Raw genomic sequence first — 17,505 nt, forward strand, 5'->3', positions numbered from 1 at the left:
CTCTGCTTAATAGCCAGCAGATTTGGCTGCTGGTGTCTCTAGCCTCCTTAGCACAACTTTGTATAAGCTGATGCTGAGAATCTCTGGGGACATATGGACTATGCAGGCGAGGGATGTTTCCTGGGGAGGGGCCAAAAGCTACTGCCGTCAGCGAAGCAGCGTGAAAACAGTTTCGAGGTTCTCGTCTGCTCTTTCCATGTTACCCTTCTCCCACAAAAAAATTGATCCTTGATGCTCCTTTGCCTCAAAATTATTTTGACAGATCAAGCTTAACATGTGCGTTTCTTAGCTATATGGCGCAAACAAGAAAACACATATGCCCTCTAAGTAACGCTGGAAGTTAACTTTATCTGTCATGGTTATTCTTGTCATCCAAGAGTAAGAATGCAGGAAAATCCTTTTGTTTCTTTTTTCTCCTCACGATAGAATTCTTTAACCTGTAGGTGTTACAGACTTTTTTTGTTGAGAGAGAAGAAAGAAGAGAATTTTGTTTCCTAAGATGGAAAGTAATTTGTGGCTATGCTTGGCAATGGCTGTTTCCTTTGCAGTTGGATCTGAAGTGACTGAAGATGGAATCATGCATCTGTCATCAGCTTTTACATGAAATATGCTCTAAATCTAATAACTCTTTCTTTTCATGTATTGAGCAAAAGAAAACTTTCACTTTGATCTCATAAATGTTTCTTTCATGCAGAAAAGAACATTTGTCATTCTTTCCCCTTTCCCTGAATTACTTCTCACTTGCCAAACCATCTACTGCAACAGTCTAGAATTTGTATAGAATGAATGAGAATAATATAATTTCTGAACTGCTTTTGCAAATATCACTTATAGAATTTTATTTGCATTGAAATCATTGTCACAAGACTGATTTTTTTTTCTCTCTCTTTCAGCTAAGAAAGCACAGAATAGAGTAAGAGACTTTGAAACAGACGTAAAAAAAGCTTTCAGTTCTCACAGGGTTCTCTTTCCCTACAGCCAGCGTACCTTCCAAGTCTTTTGATATATTGCCACAATGCATTATATCAATTTGATAGAAATACATGTTACCTCATTTTCTTTATTTTGAAAACTGAGAAGTAATCAACATGGCAGACTTGTAAGGAGAAGCTGAGCAGAGAACACAAGTATGGTGAAAAAGCAAAGATTTCTTTTTGCTAAAATTCAGGCTGTCCATTGCTGTTCTCTTCATGAGCATGGTTGAGGACCACAAGTTCCCGAAGCTGACACAAGTGTTTTTCTTTAACAGATTAATTATTAGATTATGTTTGTTCACTTGTATGTTCCCAGTTGATCTGTGCTCTTTCCATTAAAACTTGGTGTTCTTTCTGCCTGAAAAACACAAAGTTAGAAGGGGAGTGGATGATATTCCTCAACAGGAAACAATGAACGTAGATGTATTTTAGACCCTTTGTTACTGAGGGATAGTTTTTTCAGGGCAAACAATGGATGTACTAATAGCTTTGAGTTTCTGTTTTCAAACAAAGTTGAAGGAAATTGATAACTTGTGAGTCAGTCTTACTCCCTCTGCATATCTAAGATTCATGAACAAGCTAGCTAAGAGGAGTGCTTGGGAGTGACTTATGCTTACTGTATGAGTTTGTTTGTGAGCTCTCTGTGTACAAGGCTGGTCACGGGGCTCCTATTCTAGTCAGAGTTATTTGGCTTTACTCAAGCAAATAACAGATTAATTAGAGCTACACTAAACAATTTTTTCACTTTTTTCAGAATCATAGTTCTAAGCATGCTATTGGGAAGTGTTTGTAAGGAAGAATCTGTTCCTCATATCTCTAAGGGAAAAATGTAAGGTTAAAAAAGGTGAAGGGGTGGTGATGGTGGAAAGAAGTGCCAAAACGTATGAGAAATTGTGATAACATTGAAAACAAAACTAACTTAAAAGGCAGATTGGATTTCATCAAAATGTTTCTCTGATTAAGCAGGACTGACTATTATCATGAATTACTACATTCAGAAGGTGTTTAAAAACTGAAATAGTCAACAAACTGCTAGTCAATACTGCCTGCACAATAGGGCTGCTAACGCTCTCAAAAGTCAGGATGCATGCAGGCCTGATGACATTAGCTGTGCTTACAGACTGCTACTAGTATTTCACTTTCCCAAGGTTCTTACTACTTTGTATGCAGATGTTTGAAATTGTAGTATTGTAGCTTTTTTTTTTTCCTTGGTCTTGCGAAAGTAATACTTAGCTTCACTTTATTTCTATGTTTTTAATACATTAGCTGCTTTCCTGAAGGGTTTTGACACTGTCTCCCATCACATGCTCGTAGGTAAACTCAGGAAGTGTGGGCTGGATGAGTGGACGGTGAGGTGGGTTGAGAACTGGCTGGACGGCAGAGCTCGGAGGGCTGTGGTCAGCGGTGGAGAGTCCAGTGGGAGGCCTGTAGCTCGCGGTGTCCCCCAGGGGTCAGTGCTGGGCCCAGTCTTGTTCAATGCATTCATCGGTGACCTGGAGGAAGGCACAGAGTGCACCCTCAGCAAGTTGGCTGATGACACTAAACTGGGAGGAGTGGCTGACACACCAGGGGGCTGTGCTGCCATTCCGAGGGACGTGGACAGGCTGGAGAGCTGGGAGGAGAGGAGCCTCATGGAGTTCAGCATAGGCAAGGGCAGGGTCCTGCACCTTGGCAGCAATAACCCCATGCCCCAGGACAGGCTGGGGGTTGACCTGCTGGAGAGCAGCTCTGCAGAGAAGGACCTGGGAGTGCTGGTGGACAGCAAGCTGGGCATGAGGCAGCAATGTGCCCGTGTGGTCAAGAAGGCCAATGGGATCCTGGGGTGCGTTAGGGAGAGCATTGCCAGCAGGTGGAGGGAGGTGATCCTGCCCCTCTCCTCAGCCCTGGTGAGGCCTCACCTGGAGTGCTGTGTCCAATTCTGGGCTGCCCAGTACAAGAGAGACATGGCACTCCTGGAGAGAGTCCAGCGGAGGGCCACTAAGATGATGAGGGGACTGGAGCATCATCTCTCCTGTGAGGAAAGGCAGAGAGAGCTGGGGCTGTTCAGCCTGGAGAAGAGAAGACTGAGAGGCGATCTCATCAACGTGTACAAGTATCTGAAGGGAGGGTGAAAGCCATACTCTTTTCAGTGGTGCCCAGCAACAGGACAAGAGGCAATGGGCACAAACTGAACCACAGGCAGTTCCGTCTGAACATGAGGCAAAACTTCTTTGCTGTGAGGGTGACGGAGCACTGGCACAGGTTGCCCAGAGAGGTGGTGGAGTCTCCTTCGCTGGAGATATTCAAAACCAGCCTGGATATCTTGTGCACTGTGCTCTAGAGGACCCTGCTTGAGCAGGGGGGTTGGACTAGGTGATCTCCAGAGGTCCCTTGCAACCTTGGCCATTCTGTGACTCTGTGATTTCCTAATACATCTCAAATTTCCAGATTACGTATTCCTTACATATCTATGTACAACTAGATAGGTATAAACTGCAGATTTCCTTTTGTCAGTTATTTGTCGTTTTATTTCTTGAATCTGTAAACTGCTTAATTTTATATTGCTATTTTAAAGTCAGTTGAGCAGATTTAATAATTCACTTGAGATGGTTCAGTGTGTGCATATTTTGTGTAAGTGAACTTAAGTTACAATGTAACTTAATATATTGAGTGCCAGGTAGGGCGTAAGTAATACAGAAGAGTGAATAATACAGGGACTGGAAATAACTGTACAAGAATTCATTGTGTAGGGCTGAATATTTTACAGTATAAGTTTAGAAGTTGTAGTTTCCATCTTAAAGGTTTCAAAATATGTAACATTCTATACAAAGTCACCTCAGCAGAAATATAGGCATTTTACTACTAGAGAATAGTTAAAATACGCAGTTTGCAGAGGGGTTTTTGGCCAGGTCTTTAGGATAAATGCTTCCCGTCCCGTCTGTTCTTTTTGCATGTTTATATAAAATAACCTATACAACAATAGAAATAGTATATATAAAATTATATATAAACTTTCATAGTTAGTATCTTACTATCTATGTAGCATTACAACATTTCCTTTGTTAATCTTTTTTGCAGTCAAGCAAGTCTCTCTTAATACTGTAGTTTGGCAGTGCTGCAGCATATCTAAAATGCCACTATTACTTCAACTTGTACATCTGTCTCCACGCTTGTAGTTAGTACCTGAGGTCATTGGCATGCACAATTACTTACGTCATGGCTGGAACAGTTTTGACACGGAAAGTGGCTTCTGGCGTTGTGTGAGGCACATTTGTATGACTAGTAGGTATCATAATGAAGTCTTTATCTTGCTTAATTCTGTGTAAGTGAAGTAAGGGAATGTTTCTCCATGCCTCTCCTGCTCAGATCACAGATAAATCCTGGTGCTACGGAGAAAAGTTGAAGCAAAAGCCATTATTACCTTTCAGAGTATGTAAAAAAAAATTCTCAACTTTTCTGTGCAGATCTCATTCCCTCAGTTGATCTGAGAGAGAAGTTACCTAGCGCTCCATTAGTACTTGAAAGATTATAAACATCAGAGATTTAGCCAAGGATTAGTAAATTGGAGAGTGTGCATTATCCGGCCAGGCTTAGAACCGTGATTGTCTCTTCAATCATTTTCATTAGTGTCTTACTCAAAGATCAAATTATGTAACAATGACGTTTCAGGGGAATCTGGCAGGAGTTTTTCTTTGGTTTCTCTCCCAGACTAACTCTCCATGCCTAGTAGAGGGGGGGAAGGCATTATTTTTATGCTTGAAACCTGCAGTATGTTTTGAAAAGCAACCGTTCAGACAAGTGCAGAAGCATGACTGCGTTTGGATGACAACTTAGCGTGGTGGAACTCTTGAGAGAGGCAGGATGCGGTACAAGAAATATATAACTATCTTAGAAGCAGCAATAGGCATAACTCCCCTTAACAAAAGGGAACTGCTTCCTGAAGGTAGACATGCAAACCTTTGGCAACATCCCAGGTAAGTGTTACAAACGAGATAAATGAGTAACTGTGGGAAAACCTGTGTTAACCTTGAAGAATACAATTTGAACGCTTCTATGAGAAAAGGAAAGAGTCATTCATAAAAACAAGTAATCTTTTGTCTGCCTTCCAAGCAGTGTATCTTCTGCAGTTGCAGTTAAACTCTGTGGTTTCATTAGAGATTTCTGTGCATTTACTGTCCTTGGCTACCAGGACAATTAGAAAGAGGCATAATTTCTAAATTAAAAGTTTGCTCAAAGAGTAGAAAGGATAAACAGGAGCATACTTATTGCAATGAAAACGAGATAGTCATTTTGTATTAATGCTTACTCCTGCTGCATGTGTATGTGTGGGTTCCCCCCCTCCTTGTTAGAATGTGCATATTTTAATTATTATCTATGGGAGAACTAGCAGCTTCTAAAAGCAGAAAAAAAAACCCACTTTTTTGCTTGTATCCCACTTTCTTTTTCTAATAGAAAGCAAAATTTCCTCATATTTAGGAGTACTGTTTTCATAAAGGAAATATGCAGCAATTAATAGAGAAAACAATTAGGATTTTTAAGCGTTCAGACTATGAAATTGGGAGCATTCTGTTCTGGTTAAAAACAATTCAGAGTGCTTTCTTGTACCCCCTAACTTGAATGTTGGACTTCAGAAAATTCGTTCGTTCGTAACTCAGTTTCCCTCTAAAAGTGATCGTCTTAAAAACTCCTGTGCTCATAGAGTGTGTATGTGAGAAGAGGGATTGTCCTTCTTTCCCATCTGCTCATTCTATGTAAGTAGCGTCAGTGGGTGCATATCCTCATAGCCTTTCTAGTCTCTCCTGTTCTTGTTTTGCATTAGAATGTTGTACTGTTGTTTAAGACATGGCAGAGGAACATAAAATCTGAGAAACTTGTTGAAGACTAATGGTTAGATAAGTTTGTACTGGTTGTGATTAGTTTTGTGTGAGAAAATTTTCAAAGAAAATCTTGGAGTAAAAATGCTATCACCTGAACTCTAATTTTGCTCATGATTTTTCTGCAAGAACCCCTCTGCTAATAGTGGTATCAACAGTAATACCAATTCAAATAAAGCACCCATATGATTTTTAGTTGCTTCACCTAAATGACAAAATACTGGATGCTAAGATTTTCCACCCTCTTCATTGACACAAAAATTCTTCAAGTTGATCCTAGTGTGCTGGTATTGCACTGAGGAGTGCTTTTTGGCTTTTTTGTTAAAATGTGCTCATTTGAAGGCATCCTTAGTACAATGCATTGTAGACACTTCTTTCCCATGTTCTCTTGACTCTGACTTCCTCTGATTGTTTAATGTGAGTTATCTGCATGCCAATCTCTCTGAATCTTGCAGCCGTTCTTTACATGTTGATAAAAAGTTACATGATGGCTCTTGATCCTTGGAGGAACGGTGTTAGAATGTAATGACACATTCTTACAAAATTTCTCTTTGTGCTTCAAGTAGATTTGTTTGGCTAGAGGAGCAACTTGAAACAAACCATTTAAAAATGAAACTTATTAACTTTAGCATCCCTTCTTTTTTGCTTTACTACTTAAATGTCTGAATGATAAGCTTTCATCTACGAGTGAGTGTTAGTCAATACCCAAATGCAAAACATACTGCCTTGTTAATACTTGTTTTTCTTTCCAGTGTTATTAATCAGGCGTCTCCCTTCTTTCATAGAGGGGTTTCGAGTGATGTAATTGTTGTACACACTTGGAATTTTAACTTCTTAAAATGTATTTGAATTACAGAATTGCCATTCTGACAATTCAACAGAAGTAGAAAAGCTTTTGTCATTGGACTTCATTAGGGACCCCTTATATCCTTTTATTAGATCTTTCCGAGCACTAAGGGTTGGGAGCTAACAATTGCCATGAAGTGAACCATGGTTTGAAGAAAAGAGCGCTGTTCTGTTTGCAGCTGCGGACTGTGATCTGTGCAATTGGAATAAGCAAATTTATAACTCACTTGGCTAATATCTGCTTGTCACTCAGCCTCTGGTGGTACTCTATCAGGTTCATATAAAAAAGAATCCAATCAAATTGAATAACATTTTTAAACTAGCTATTTTTTCCCCCAATTTCCATCATGGCGCATTTTCTAAAAGCTAGTACAGAATGTAAAGTGTATCTGGCTCCTCCTCACTGCACAAATTCAAATGCATGCTTAAGTTAAATTCTTCCTATGCTTCTCTCAACCATCTCATAGAATGAAAGAAAATCAGCATTAAAGTGGGATGTCAACTCCCGTGCCATCACTTGAGAGGTGTGAAAATACTGACAGTAACCCAGACTAAGGTGTGAGAGAGGGCAAGGAAGAAAAGCGTGTTATTTTGCTAAGGTGTTCATTTTCGTTTCCGTAGGAAAGTCATTATAAAGCATATTTTTCCATTTCACTTGGAATAATTACGCGATTTCTGTGGCAGATGGATTCTTTGAAACTGTTCGCATCTTCACAGGGAATCAAAATGATGACAGCAATGGTATTTTGGTTTTAGCTTTCTTGTATAACTTTCCTGCTGTTTTCTGGAAAAGACACTATTACTCTGCACACAACCTGGAACAATGAAGTCGATGTTTGCTCATAATGCATAGCTTTTGCTGCTCTTTGAAGACGGTGGAAATTCATGCTTAAGTTTCTGTCTGTTTGAACTAGTAGAGCCTTACTTTTGGAAAGATGCATTTGTGGAGGAAGGAGTCAGCAGAGAATGAAAATGAACATCTTTTGTCTTCTCAAAGTGATTGGCAGGAGCTGCCTGCATTTGTGAGGCTTAAGAAGTTCATCCGAGACCAAATGATTTTTTGTAATGCCTTAGACCTTTTAAACTTCCTTTTCTCAATCTCGGACTTCATTATGGACGTACTCAGGGAAAAGTGGGTGCCACACGTGAGGCACGTCTATAAAATGGAGTGTAGACTTGTAGATTGAACAAGTAATTGTACAAGTTCTGTAATTGAACAAGTTCTGCAAAATTCTTTTGCTATCTCTTTCTTATGACTTCTGCTAACTAGAAGTAGCTGTAAGTTATTAACCAGAAGAATGTATAAGTTGAGAGGAAAAGACAAACAAACAAACAAAACAAAGCTGTTACGAGTATGAATAAGATATTGCCAGATCTCCCTAGAAAAGTTTCTCCTTTCTTCAAAGAAAGGAAAGATGTTTTTTGAGAGAAATTAAGATAGATTATCGGAATGCTTTAAAAAAAAAAATTCTGACTTCTGTTTCTATTTCTGTCAGAAATTCCTCCTTCAGCTTGGCTAAACTGTTCATTTTTTTTTATTGTCCTACCCAGCAGGCTATAACAAGGGATGGGGGAGAGGAGAAGCCCTCTGGCAAGGTGTATGGAGACTAATATGCTGCTCGCACAAAAGCGAGGTAGTTTGGGCCTGTTGAGCCATTCCTGGGGGAAAGGGGGTGTTGGAAAACGATTCTCTTGTATCACCTGGCAACTGGAGCTGTTAACTTCCCTACTGAAACCACGAGAGTGCATGTATCCGGTTGTTCTTTTTGAGGATACGCTTCAAGAAACAGTGCTGTTACTGATTTAACTTTGCATGATCTTGTGTAAACATAAGACTAAATTAAAATCAAAAATCTAAAATGACTTGGGGAAAAACTAGTGTGACAAATGGAAGATAAGCATGCTTCCTGTCCACATGTTATTTAGCTTGCAAAAATGCATTGTTCCCTGGTGTGTAGGCCTACCTGGAAGCCTGATGAGGGAGAGTGCTTGACCTGAAGTTACTGTTAGGTTGATGCTAGTGTAAATGTTGTTGGGTATCTCCTTTATTTAAACACTGTTTCCACTGGACTGCCAGGACAGCTAAAGCATACCAGACTAACCAGGGAAATTTATCTTATATCCTCTTTTTCTTAAGGACTTCAGTGTTTCAGGCTTCACAGTCACTCTCTTGAAGTTATACATGACTTAAATGAGACTTTTATTTTTCAGGGAGCAAACTACTGCACTGCCGTCTCCTTGTGAGTGGGACTGGGAGCATACCTGTACATCAAGCCCAAAGCATCTCACAGGAAATAGACAGAGATTGTCCAAAATCAACGTTCCTCACAAGGTACTGATCAAATTAAGTCAGTTAGAACCAGTCTAATCCATTAATTTAAAACAATAGGTTCTTGTCATATATTAGCTATAGTGTTCATTCTTTTAGCTATGGTTTTAAATGGATTTACGAAGCTGTACTTGATAGAGTATTATGCTGTAATTAGAACTAGTTCTTCTGGATTCCTGTAACAACTTAGGATGAGCCAACATACATCTACTGAAAGCTTGGTGATAGCCTCCTGAAGAGGAGAGACTTCTGCAGTGAACTTAATATTCTGCTGAAGTTATGCAAATAATAATGCACAGGCCTGGACTAGTTCATTTCTTCTCTAAACATTGCTAAAGAATGAATTTAATCTATGGTGGTGGCTTCAGCAAATATAAATATTTAGCATGGATTTGGGGATAAACACATTTCTTTAAGCACAGAGGGTAATATTAATGGAAATTGCCTAGTGACTCAGTTGAGCTGTGGGAAACACAATAGCCACACACAGAGAGGGAGTTGCTTTGCTGCATGTTTTCTTGTAATACATCATTAAGGTAAATATAATCCTTTTGGCTTCTTAACCTTGCATTTGAAACCTTTTCTCAAATACTTGTAGAGAGAATATAAAAGGCATGCTTTGTTTTACTTGTCAAACAAATGTGTTTGGCTTGTTTTCTCAAGTGATTAAGAGGTGACAATTTTAAAAGAGCAAAGAATCTTTAGGCTAGCATCTTGCAAAATTAGAATTGACTTATCTTTATTTGTTAAGAAATGAATAGCTATTGCTGCTTTAGAGATTTACTTGGAAATGTGAGTGTCTGTCATTCTTTCTAATCCACGATATACTTGTTAACCAAAGCTACTCATCTGTTAGTTTCATGCTTTGGGGCTGAAGGGAGAGCATGCTAGCTAGCATACTCTCAAGGCACTATAAGAAGACAGAAAAATGTGTTGGCATTGTAAAAAATAATAAACAAGCAAGACTTATTTACTTTGGGAGGGGATATGATGTGAGAATGTCAGTGAAGCGTAGATAGGTAAGAATGTCCCAGGTGTACTCCCTGGCAGATGGGATTTAAAAGACTAATCCTCAAAATGAACAACTTTCAAGAGTAAGGTGCGCCATGCAAACCTCGCACTAAGGAATTTAGATACTTGCAAGCCTGGTTCTGGGCAAAACTCCAGCAGCCAGAACCGCTGATCCACTAGAGAAAGATACTTCACATCCAGCCGTCCTGCCCGTGGTCTGCCAGGAGCTGTGGGCTGGTGGCTGAAAGACTTGGGTGGCTGCGTCCGTCTGTCTTCAAACCGTACTTCTCCCCGATGATTGTTCTCTGCAGTCTCCCTGGACTCTCGCCAGCCAGTTTGTCTTTCCTGAAGTGTAGCACCCGAAAGTGGGAACCGTATCCTAGCTGAGACCTTGCTATTACTGAAGAGGGCTGAATAACTGCTTTGTTTCTTAATGGGCTCCTCGGCAGGAGGATTCTAGTATAAATAGGATGGGGAGAGGCAGAGCTTTGAAGCAGAATTTTAACGCTCTAAAGGACTGAGTTGGCTGAACAAATGCTGTCTGGAGCTTTGTTTTTCAGATTAACCTCGGTGTCAGAAAAAATGAACGAGCAAGTGTTGTGTATGTTATGTCTTGTGCATTCTGGGTTTTCTTTTGCTTGTTCTTAGTAAATAACTGTACTTAACTAAGATCTCCATGAGAATGGGATCTTTGTTTTCTTCACTGTGACGTCTTAGTCAATTTGTGCTGTAAGAATTGATTACCGTGGTAAAGTTTTTGGTGTCGCAGGGCTTGCCTTCTAGTAAGGGAAGGCAGATAAGTTGCTAAAAGCAGAAGATTCTGTTTCACAGCCTTGCAAGGACTAAGCAAGGAACATGGAGGAGAGAGGAAGGAAATGAAATGTAAGCAAAATGAATGTTCAAATAGAATGTGTTCACATGGTGCTTTATGTTTAAAATGTTTAAAAGTTGGGGGGGGGAGGGAAGAGGTGTCCTTTGAAGTGTTGTATATATATTTTTCTGTGATGTTTGAGGAGGAAAACAGTGCATACTTGTGTGGTTTGGGCCAGCTCAAAGTACTTCATTATTTCATTGTTTAGGATACCGTTATTAGCTTGTATAGCTTCTTAAATCAATAGAGGTCAAAGTGTTTATGGTAGAGAAAGATGTGTTAATTTATATAGTATTGCAAATGACCATGAAGAGAAGAGCAAGATTCAGGTAGAGTGACTACTAAATCTCATTCACATACTTCAGCAACAGGTCAGGCTATCTTGTTCGTTCGCCTTACTTACCAGCATACAGCACTATGCAAATGAGAATATATTCAGAACAAATGGAGACTGTTTCTTTATTCTCTCCGTTATCATTGTTCTTACTGACTGTTATCAAATACTTCAGCATATTTCTCATGCTGCTTTGTTTTGTTGTTGATTGTATTTGTCCTGTGAAGCATATGCTATGCACGTATATTTTCTAATTAGTGTGTTCTTTGTAAAGACGTAATAACACACAAAGCAGACAGTAACAGTATCTTGTGTTGCTTTTCAACAGAATAAAACTTTGAGATCTTCAAATGAGAGCTAGTAGAACTGATGATGAAAAAGATTTCAAAACCGCTGAGGAAAATATCAAGCCCTATGACATTGTTCATTTCTGTAGTGCTGTTCCATCGTGCAGAAGCATTTCTCACAGTAGTGATATTTTTTCTTTCTTGTGAACTTGAAACAGAGCATTTGTGATTGCTATGTGCTTAGAAATGTGTATCTTCTTACTGTAGAGCTTTATATGCATTTTTAAGACAAAGTTGATATGAAATATCTTGGTCAATCTGCATGTCTAGGTGCAAAAAGTAAAATCCTTACAATACGAAGGTCAAAATAGGTGGCCACTTGTGTCAGGCAGGGTTCTTACTGGTGGCTATCCCAGCAAAAGCAGGTATGAAAAGCGAGATGTTGTTTGTGTTGGGCCCTGCGTTTCTTCCAGGTGCCTCCCTGCATTCTAAAACAGCAGCTTTAGAAATGGTGTTTGGAAACATGGAAATCGAGTACGTTTGGACAGTCGTATGCTAGACCAGAGATGGCCAATGTTCGTTCCTCACTGGAACGTTGATGCTGGCACTGGCATTTGAGTTGTGGAATAATATAAGAATGATAGGAAAATGCAGGCTGAAAGGGACCTTAGGTCTCTAGCCCAACCTCCTGCCCAAAACAGGGTCAGGATCAGACCAGGCTGCGCTGGGCTTAACCCAGTCAATGCTTGACAACCTCCAAGGACAGAGATGGCATAATCTCTCTGGGCCCCGGCTACACTGCTGGGCTGTCCTTGTAGGGGAAAAACTTCTCCTTATATCCAGTCTGAACCTCTCTTGTTTTCAACTTTTTTCTGTTTTCTCCTGTCCCTGCGTTACTGAGCCCAGTTGCGTCTCCCCAACCCCTTCCCCATTGGTACTTGGGGTGCTGTGCAGTCCCCCGAGGCCACTGCTGCTCACAGCAAGCTGGTTCGTGCCCCACAGCCTCTCCTTGCTGCGCTGGGCTCCTGCCCCTGACCATCTCAGCGGCCCTCCGCTGGGCTCGCTCCTCCCCAAGTGCCAAGGCTGCATTGGTGTCTTCTCTTTTCCAGTCCTCTCAAGACAGAGATTAAGACTACCCTGCCCCTCGTGTCATCTAGCCCCAGTGGAGAGCTGTGTGTTTGAACGATATGTGGCTCTTGAGCACTTCACGGGTCAGCAGTCAGCAACCCTACATGTACTGTAATCCTGAAGGCTGAGTCTGTCAGGGCCCAGCTTGCTTTATAAAGAAACAGGCATAATTGGATTTATGAATCATTTAAGACTGGGCTTGACTGATTTGTGTAATTTTGCAAGCTGATGAGAACCAGCGTTCTGAAGAGATTGTCTGGCAGGGATGGGAGGAAAGGCTGTTTGGCAACATGATATTTTTAGAAACTTCTACAGTGCCTTTCATCAGAGGATCAGGAACACTTGCTTAAAAACAAAAGCAAAACTGACATTCCTGTTCAGGCAATTCAACAGCTGGACTAGCAACCTACAGAAGCAGTGTCTCTACATGGACTCAGTTTCCAGGTCTTTAAGGTTACCCGTTTGCTCTGCTACTGAGCACTTCTCAGTGTTGAACTCCAACATTTTTCAAAAAAGATTGGATGTGATTATCAGAGGGGCCATTTAAAATGTTTGATTGTGAGGGGAGGAGGAGAAGGTGGAGAGAGCCCAAAGGACAACACAGTAACCACTCTTGGTTGCTGCAAGGAAGCTGCTGAACAGAGTTACTTGGCTGGCAGGAATAACTGTGGGAGGCAGCTGCTTGTTTCAAATTTGCATCATGTAGTGTAATGTTAAATGGGTGTTCCCTCTGCTGATGCTGGAAGCAGCACCACTGCTTCATTCACAGTAGCATTAGATAATTTATAGCATATATCCTAGGTTTTGCATAACTCAAACTGCAGCAAGTGATCTCTTTAAATCACTGCTGTAAAGAATATAGATTGAATCTGACTGTAGGCAAACAACGTCTACCTTGATTACTTAAGTTGGAAGTTGCAATGGGAGGTGGGGTCACTAGACGTTATTTGCATGCTTCTCATATAGTTAATGATGATTAATCCTTCCACGGAAGTTCTGGATCATAATATCTGTACACACCTTCATAACATTCGATGAAATTCCCTGCACATGACACTGCTTTGTCCAATTATTGTACACGTAGGCTACTAGCTAGTCCTAAACACTGCAGCGGACGGAGCTGCACACTTACAGCCAAATTCATTTAGTTTTGAAATGGTATTGGCACTCTACCTTTACTCCTTGTGCTACAGTATCCCTTCCAAGGCCGCTCACAAGTGTACCTATACCAGCCTTTCAAAGACAGGCAATGACTGAAAGTGCACGCAGCCCTGTTTCCAAACATTCACTCTAAGCCGGTGGCACCCTGCATGGAACGAACAGGCTGTTCCCCTGGGTCTCCTGCCCCTCTTCTGCTTGTATTGGTGTCCCAGGTCCATTTTGGTTTGAAATGTGAGTATTCTTCGTAGTCCCTCATGATTCATAGGGCAGGGTCATGTGGCTTTTAAGGGAAATTGAGTCAAGAGGAAAAGATAGCTCTAATTATACATTATATGTGCCTGTTTGAGCCGTGGTTTGGGGTTTTGGTATTTTTGTGAGGCTTTTTTATGTTTTACCTACAGTTTATTGAGGAAGAGGATAGTGATGCTGTCCTCCAAAGGAACAGCTCTTGGGTGAATTGTGTGCTTTGAGTACTTGCTCTCCTCTCCCTGCCATAGTAACTCTATAACTTGTGGTACTTACTGGAGCGGTTCCTGTGGCTCTGTCAGTGTTTAAACTGCTATGCTGTATCCCTCTACTTTCAGTTTAAGTTACGTTAGCCTTCCCCAGCGAGGGGAGATCCTATGTCGGGAGGATAGCTCAGTTATAGGGAAGATGGAGTTACCCATGAAGACCTTAATGTCTCTTCTCTGCAGTCTAATTACAGGATAAGTAATTTGTAAATTATGATAGCACTGATGTTACACCAGACCTTAACAGCAGTACAGACATTTGGGCACTTCTCCAAGGTACAGTGTGAGCCTGAGCGTTTGGAGTCACTTACTGTTCACATTTTTAGGGTGGCATGGATGATTTATCCACACATTGTGGCAGAGCAGCTGTTGGGTTTAGAAAAGAAATAAGAAAGCAGGCACAGGAAACGTGTCCTCTGCACTCTTACAACTGTACCAAGTTTTATAGACAACTACAAGAGATATTCTGTTAAGTCTAAATGAATTGTTTGCAGGAAACTGAATGGAGACAAACTGGTAGCCCCTTCCCAGATGATGATCTGGGGATTAAAAGACAAAGTCTATTTTGATTGCATAACTGTGGTCAGTTCCTACATCTGCATTGCAGTACCTCAGGCTAGCTGAGCGCGTTAACCTCAGCTGCTGCCTTACAGCTCAGGGAAGTGTAGCCTGATAACCCCACTGTTAGTGATAACACCATGTGGTTTTGATAAAGGGACGAAGTATGTGGCTTAGCCTAAAGCCTCAGTTCTTCTCTGGAATGAGAGTAATCCTCCTTGGCCCGCTCTGGGATAGGCAGGCCCATGCACTGCGCTGCCTGGCACTGCCTGCAGTCCCGAGGGGCGGTATCCGAGGCGAGGGCGCGGGTCGGGAGAGCCAGCTGTTCGTCCTCTGCCCAGGGCTGTGTGGAGGGAGGTGGCTGCAGGAGGCTGGCGCTCTACCTTGTGCAGACAAGAACTCGATACCTGCGTGCAGGAGAATGCATCAGCAGGGATCGAGTGGCTTCTCCTTTCCCTGTCCCACACTACGTGAGACAACTGGACATCCCCTGCCCTCTTTGAAAAGACACGTGGCCCCCAGGCTTCTGGCTTCTAAAGCTATGTATTTATCTGCAGCAAAATCCTAACATATCCTATCCAGTTGAAAACTACCTTGTGTTGTTCCCATCGTGCCTCATCTTTTCAGGGAGGTAACTATTGGATAGTGGCTTTCTCTGCTTCTGCTGTGTAATAATATCCTATGCTGATGCTGCCAGCCAGTGCTAGCTCCCCTGAGAAGCTGCCTCCAGACTTCAGAGGTGTAGAGAAGTGCTCAGCAGTGCTGAGAGCTGCAGATGGTTTGCCCTGCCCTGCTGTGTCTCAGGGAGAAATCACCGATGCCAGATGCTCCTCTTGTATCTCACTGCAGAGCCCCATTTAAGTGAAGGGGCTGGCCTCTCTCCGCTTCCTTCTCCAAGTGCTCTTGGTGCTTGGTCGCATCCTGCTACCATCTATTAGTGTTGTGACGAAGTTGGATGGTATCGCTCACTTGTAGCACTGAGATGAGGGACTGGGTGAAAGAAGCATTTTTTCTGCCTTTTTCTCTTCAAATTTGAGGGTAGGCCATAAAAGGTAACATGTTGTTTGCATTCTTTTTTTGAAACATTGGCTTAGGAAAACTCTTCCCTTACAACTAATCCTCATTCTTTTTTTCCTTACAAGAATTGATTCCTTTCAAGCTACTGGTGTTGACTCATCCACCCACAATAATGCAACTCCAGGAACACAGTAGCACTGGGAGAAGATCCTTTTTTTTCTGCCTGTAGCAGTGTGGTTGAACTTCTGCTAACAGTCCCCTACAGTGCTTCTGCCCAGGTATTTCTGCAGGGTCCTGAAAATATCATTACCTGAATAGCATGCGTTTTTCAAAAAAAAACCAAACCGTTTGATAAAACGGGGCTGCAGATTTTCATCTGAAGTGCTAGAGATGCTGTCCAAGCTCGGACCAGAGGCCCGCCTGTCCCGTTCACCCCGTCACAGGCGTCTGCTGCTGGCCGCTGCCAAAGGGCAGGCGACAAGAAATATTTTTGTAAATAGAGAATAACAATTCTTTTCTTCCCGGCGAGAATGCAAGCGTTTCTTCGCCTCCCCGGGGCGGCGGGAGGCCTGGCGGCGCGGTGCCGGGGGCGGCCCTGCCAGCACAGAGCCGCTCTGTCGCTGGGCGCTGCCTGAGGAGCGGCTTTGTCCGCGCCGGGCTCGGCCGGGAGGCGCAGCCGCCCACCGGCCCGCGCCTTGGCCGGGGCCATGGGGCCGGGCGGGCCGCGGCGCCCCGCCCGAGCCCGGCGCTTTGACGGCAGCCGCCGAGGGCGGCCGGCGGCGCCCGCGCCCCTGCCCCTGCCCGCAGGCCGCGCCGGGCCGGCGATGTTACCATGGGAGCGACGCAGGGCTCCGCCGGGAGCCAACCACGCGGACCCGCAGGGGGGGCGGAGCAGGTCGGTGGACTCCCCGCCGCCCACCCTGCTCTTCCTGCCAGCGGCCCCCTCGCTGTGCCCCCCCTCCTCCCGCGGCGGTGGTAGCGTCCCCCCGGGCAGGGCGGGGCGGGCGTGGGGCGGGGGGAGCTGGCGGGTAGGTGCGCGGCGGCGGCCGTTGGGGGGGGGGGGGCTGCGTGCGTGCGGGGGGGTGGGGGGGTATGGGGTGTGTGTGTCTGTGTGTGTGTGTGTAAGGGGTGTGTTGGTGGGGTATGGGGTGTGTGTGTAAGGGGTGTGTTGGGGCAGTATGGGGGGGTATGGGGTGTGTGTGTGTGTAAGGGGTGTGTTGGTGGGGTATGGGGTGTGTGTGTAAGGGGTGTGTTGGGGGAGTATGGGGGGGTATGGGGTGTGTGTGTGTGTAAGGGGTGTGTGTGTAAGGGGTGTGTTGGTGGAGTATGGGGTGTGGGAGGGTATGGGGTGTGTGTGTGTAAGGGGTGTGTTGGGGAAGTATGGGGATGTGGGAGGGTATGGGGTGTGTGTGTGTAAGGGGTGTGTTGGGGGGTATGGGGTGTGTGTGTGTAAGGAGTGTGTTGGTATGGGTGTGTGTGTGTAAGGGGTGTGTTGGTGGGGTATGGGGTGTGTGTGTAAGGGGTGTGTTGGGGGAGTATGGGGGTTTGGGAGGGTATGGGGTGTGTTGGTGGGGTATGGGGTGTGTGTTTAAGGGGTGTGTTGGGGGAGCATGGGGTGTGGGGG

General features: G+C 43.4%; 1 protein-coding gene across 10 annotated transcripts in view; it reads left to right on the forward strand.

Annotated features, from left to right (window-relative positions):
* Positions 1-17,505, forward strand: part of TJP2 (tight junction protein 2) — a 67,973-nt gene that overhangs the window by 6,002 nt on the left and 44,466 nt on the right. For 7 of the 10 annotated variants that reach the window (XM_068926605.1, XM_009672061.2, XM_068926604.1 and 4 more), the window contains exon 2: positions 8,885-9,005. Coding sequence is in view for 3 of the 10 variants with exons in the window: in XM_068926598.1 (XP_068782699.1) it covers positions 8,885-9,005 (121 nt within the window). In the remaining 7 variants the exon portion in view is untranslated. Of the gene's footprint in view, positions 1-4,814; positions 4,928-8,884; positions 9,006-10,702; positions 10,896-16,686; positions 16,777-17,505 lie in introns of those variants that run through there. The other 3 variants (XM_068926597.1, XM_009672062.2, XM_068926600.1) reach the window with 3 other exon arrangements.

The sequence above is a fragment of the Struthio camelus genome, chromosome Z (genome assembly GCF_040807025.1).
Source record: "Struthio camelus isolate bStrCam1 chromosome Z, bStrCam1.hap1, whole genome shotgun sequence".
Classification (NCBI taxonomy): domain Eukaryota; kingdom Metazoa; phylum Chordata; class Aves; order Struthioniformes; family Struthionidae; genus Struthio; species Struthio camelus.